Source organism: Pundamilia nyererei, unplaced genomic scaffold (genome assembly GCF_000239375.1).
Source record: "Pundamilia nyererei isolate P.nyererei 1_Seehausen unplaced genomic scaffold, PunNye1.0 scaffold00539, whole genome shotgun sequence".
Taxonomy (NCBI): domain Eukaryota; kingdom Metazoa; phylum Chordata; class Actinopteri; order Cichliformes; family Cichlidae; genus Pundamilia; species Pundamilia nyererei.
This window is the reverse complement of record NW_005187940.1, coordinates 62,703-67,163: the sequence shown is the minus strand read 5'-3', so window position 1 is coordinate 67,163 and position 4,461 is coordinate 62,703. Positions and strand designations below refer to the sequence as shown.

Genomic DNA, 4,461 nt, shown 5'->3' with positions numbered 1-4,461 from the left:
AAGAAAGTGCAGCTTTATGGTTTCATGGACAAAAGAATTTCTGTGGCTGCAATATGACGAGCTAAAAAACAACACGCACAAGGGTTAGGGTTAAATTTGAAAACTGTACTTTTGTGTTAAAATATATATTTATAATTTTAATAAATGACAAATTAAAAAGGCATGAACATTTTTTTTTGTATCAAAAAAATATCGAACCGTGACACCAAAGTATCGAACCGAACCGAACCGTGAATTTTGTGTATCGTTGCACCCCTAATAGCCACATACATAAATCGTAGTTAGATGGATTGGCAATATTCATCTTGGCTACTGTATTTAAGATGGTGGTGCAAAAAACTGGCCCCAGTCTTATGTATTTTAATGGATTCATTTTAAGCCCTTGAACTACATCGGTTTGTTGGAAGACAGAATTAGACAATAATAAATGTGCATTTATGAGTACAATATTGTTTTCTTTAATAAATCAACTCAAAAAATGACAGATGTCAGCAACTTCTAATAAAGCAATATACAGTACAAAAATGGCAAACCTTTACCCTGGGTCAATTGCAGACCATATGAACTGGAAGAACAACCAACTTTGACAGGAGTCATTCAACACAAGTCACATTACTATTCTATAGAAAAATTAAATATAAATACATGCATAGCACCAAACATTCACAGAGAAATATTTTTAAAAAATGCATCTGTCTTATATTGCAGAGGAAAAGAGACAGAAGTGCAGAAGTGGCTCAATAAACCTAAGTAAATATCTTGAACAGATTTCCATTTATTTCGAAACCTTTGAATAGGGTCATGATTTAAAACTAGCTTCACAACCTGACGAATCTTTTTTTTTTTTTTTTTTTTGTTTCAAAGAGAAAGGCACTTCCCAAAGTTTGACCTGGATAGGTCCAAGGTTTGTTTGGCGTTTTTTTTAATCACCAAATTGTGTGAATTAGTGTAACTTAGTTACAGTATAGCATACAATTCAGCTCAGGAGGCACTATAACTTTATTGGGTGAGCCTGGACCCCTGGGGCTCATCCATAGTACCCACTCTGCATCTGCCAGTTACAGTACTCTATCTTTAATCACATTACGTAAATCACATTCTCGTTAAAAAGTAACTACAGCTTACACAAAGGTGAACACAGTTGGGTAGTTAAGAAGAAATAGCAATTCTTATAACATCTATGGCATTCAGAAGTAAGTGCTTATTGTTCTCTAGCTTTAGCTAGTAAAATAAAACATATGATTTATAATACATGCATACATTCAATAGTGTGGGTTTGACTTAAAAAAACAGTTTTAGCTTTTTCATGTATGCAACAATGCAACAATTAAGTGGGCTCACCTTGCAGAAACACAAAAAATACAGTGGTGTACAACATTGAGCAATTGAGATTAGTGCAATACATTGATTTCACTGTGAGAAGCATCTATCCATTGCTGCAAACAGGATTCAATTCTTGTCAAGAACCTGAAAAAGGACCCTAAGACCCTGAGCAGTGCTTAAGATCAGTGGTACCCAACCCCCGGGCCTCGGACCGGTACCGGTCCGTGAGTCATTTGGTACCAGGCTGCGAGAGTAGAGGCTCAGGTATGAAATGTATGGTTTTCAGGGTTTTTATCAGTTTTCAGCGTTATTTTGTTATCGTTTTGATCGTTAACTCGGTTTTCCTGGGTCTTTTCACGTGTGTTAAAGGTCCGTCCATGAAAATATTGTCGGGCATTAAAAAAGGTTGGGGACCGCTGCTTAAGATGACTGTGTCAATTCCAGAGAACTCTACTGAACTGGCTATTTGAAAATTTTGAGCTGTTTTTCCACTAACTTTGCTGGTAATTGTGGCTATACCTAAAGATGATCACGTTTATATCTTCTTTTTTTGTTGTGTGGGTCTGTAAGGTTGAATGTTGTACTGTTACATAAAGATGGGATGGTTCCCATAAACAGTAAGAAATTACACATTGCTCATTGTTTTTTTTAAAAGTAACACAAGTAAAGACATAATTGTAACTAAAGTAATTAAAGTTTGACATTTCTTGGTGATTTTGAAGTAGTTATTACTTCCTTAATTACTTTACATTTTAAATAGTTTTATAAATAAATAATTTTTATTCATCTTATCTTTTTTTGCATTACTCTAACATGACCTTAGGTGTACCATCACACTAGTTAGACTACAGTCCCAAATAAACAGAATGAGGACTCTAGCTGCTTGGCTGGGATCAATGTGCATGTCACTTTCAAGCTCGAAGTAGTTTGTACTTGCACGTTCTTGTCCTTCAATGCACTAAAATGAAAGAAATGCCCATATGGCACTTTTAATGATTTTCTCTTCTTCTAATCTGTCTTCAAGGAGATGACCTTTGTAACACAATTAAAAATACAGTTGTAACTAGAATGTGATTACTGGTCTAAGGTGAACACTTGGAAAAAATGAAATGCAGTGATTGAAGAACAGATTGATGATTGAAATCAGTGAAAATATTAACGTTGTTAAAGATATAGATCTTCCCAGGAATCAGTTTAGGGGAGCTGCAGTGATCAACTATTTTCAGGGTGTACGGCAAAGACAAAGCTTTGACTTTGGCCTTCTTCCCATGGACTTTTAGCATGCTCTTGAAAACAATGCTATGCAGAGACACACTTTCCACAATCCCAATGCGCACTAAACAGAGATGCAGAACATTGCATTACAAATACACATTATTTTTCAATGGCATTCCAATATGTGTATATATTTCATACCTTTATTGCAAAGAGAAGTTTTGTTCAGATTATTCACAGAGAGATGTCGGTATTCTGAAAAAAAAGTGTATAGACATATTATTGGTAAAATGCAGAATCTGGGCTGTGCCATCATGTTAAAATGACACAAAATGAAGTTCTACTTTGTGAGAGGACATCTAAATGTATGCGACTGACCATTAATCATCTTTCTCTGATCCTGTTCTGATTCATTGATTAATGTAAGCCTCCCAGCGCAGCACGACCACAAAGTGGTGTTGTAATAGAGGTGACCACAGCATCCAAATCCTGTCTTGACAGTGTAAAGCACCTCTTTGTCCTCACCTGAGCAGCAAATCTCCTGGTTTTGAAAAGATATTATGTGTTATTGTTAATAAAAACATAATTGTTTGCAGTCACTGAGGCATTGTGTTAATTCAGTCAGGCCACATTACATGTTAAGCCAATAATCTTGCTACATCCTCAGTTATCAGCTCTTTTTTACAAAAACATTGTAATATTTTATCAGCTCTTTGTTACAAAAACATTGTAACATTAGCAGAGAAAATTTGGCAAGCTTTTTATGGGTGCAACCCCGATATTCAACTTTGCTATTTAGAAGATTTCCAGTTGTATAACATTCATTACTAAGCAGTACTTTCAATGGCGTAGTGGGAGGGAGCTGCTGCTTTCTTAAGTTTTTCCCCAGACCTATATCAATTAATTTTCTTCAAAAAATAGGCTTCATGTTCCTTCACAAAAAAATCTAGCATTAAAAGTTAGCATCAGTTATGCTAACCACTGTAGCCAAAAGTAACTTTAAATCATGTTTCGTGCCTACAACAGGCAGAAGCCTGTTTAAAGGGGATGAAGCAGTGGTAGGAAATACAAAATACTTTGTTGACGCCATCAATATCACTGACTCTACCTGTGGCTTTTGCAGAATGGATCCACAGCACTGCGCATCCCCTCCATGCTCATCTAATGATGTCAGATTGTACAGTGTTCCTGCACAGCACTTCATCTGTGGGTCTTTAATGTTGTAGGCTTTGACCCCACAGCAGTGGATGTTTCTCAGTCTGGGATGTCTGGTTGGAAAACAGAGGTATCAATTAATATCAAATATGGAGAGTGAGATGAAAAATGTAAGCTTATTGGAGCCTGAGTTATATGAGCCATTATCTATATTGATAGATTTCAGCCTGAAAGGTATTATCTTCATTTCTTCAGCACAGGGTTTACACAGTGAAAGAAAAATATTGGAGCTGCAGTTTCAGCACTCCGTCAGGATCTACACAGAATGCATTTATACCCAGAGCCATTCTCAACCACACTTTCACAGCTACTACAAGTAGAAACGAACTTATGAGAGCAGCCAAGACTCAACCAGTTCAACTGATACAAAACTGAACATAAATGAAGAACTAAAACCCAGATATAAATAGCTGCTGATTTGGGTGATAACTCTGATAACATTACAACGGTTTCCAACCCATTTATCAATGCAAAATATTGAATGGTACAATAAATTAAATTCCTAAATATTTTAGTTCTTCTAAATAGATAAATTACTGGAATGGTGGCAAGCAAACAGACAGTTTTCCACAATAAATTTGATCTCAAATTGTGCCAAATACTGTCAGAGACCCAGAAAGAAGAAATTCTTTAATAATCCATGTGAAGCACACACACACACACACACACACACACACACACACACACACACACACACACACACACACA

The 4,461-nt window shown here is 36.1% G+C and overlaps 1 protein-coding gene across 1 annotated transcript; it reads right to left on the bottom strand.

The window, feature by feature from the left end:
• Nucleotides 1-1,697: 1,697 nt before the first annotated feature.
• LOC102199546 (uncharacterized) lies at nucleotides 1,698-4,040 on the bottom strand. The gene is made up of 5 exons (XM_005754315.1): nucleotides 3,961-4,040; nucleotides 3,647-3,806; nucleotides 2,917-3,079; nucleotides 2,740-2,793; nucleotides 1,698-2,659 (listed from the first exon to the last, which is right to left on the bottom strand). Exons 1-5 carry the CDS (start codon nucleotides 4,038-4,040, stop codon nucleotides 2,406-2,408), a joined length of 711 nt encoding a protein of 236 aa, XP_005754372.1. The 3' UTR covers nucleotides 1,698-2,405.
• Nucleotides 4,041-4,461: the final 421 nt, after the last annotated feature.

Excerpts from the sequence above, each read along its gene's own strand:
- LOC102199546 (XM_005754315.1), bottom strand. The coding sequence starts at position 4,040 with ATGGCTCTGGGTATAAATGCATTCTGTGTAGATCCTGACGGAGTGCTG. Across the intron at positions 3,080-3,646 it reads CCATTCTGCAAAAGCCACAG|GAGATTTGCTGCTCAGGTGA; the intron begins GTAGAGTCAGTG and ends TTTCAAAACCAG. Across the intron at positions 2,794-2,916 it reads TCAGAGAAAGATGATTAATG|AATACCGACATCTCTCTGTG; the intron begins GTCAGTCGCATA and ends CTTTTTTTTCAG.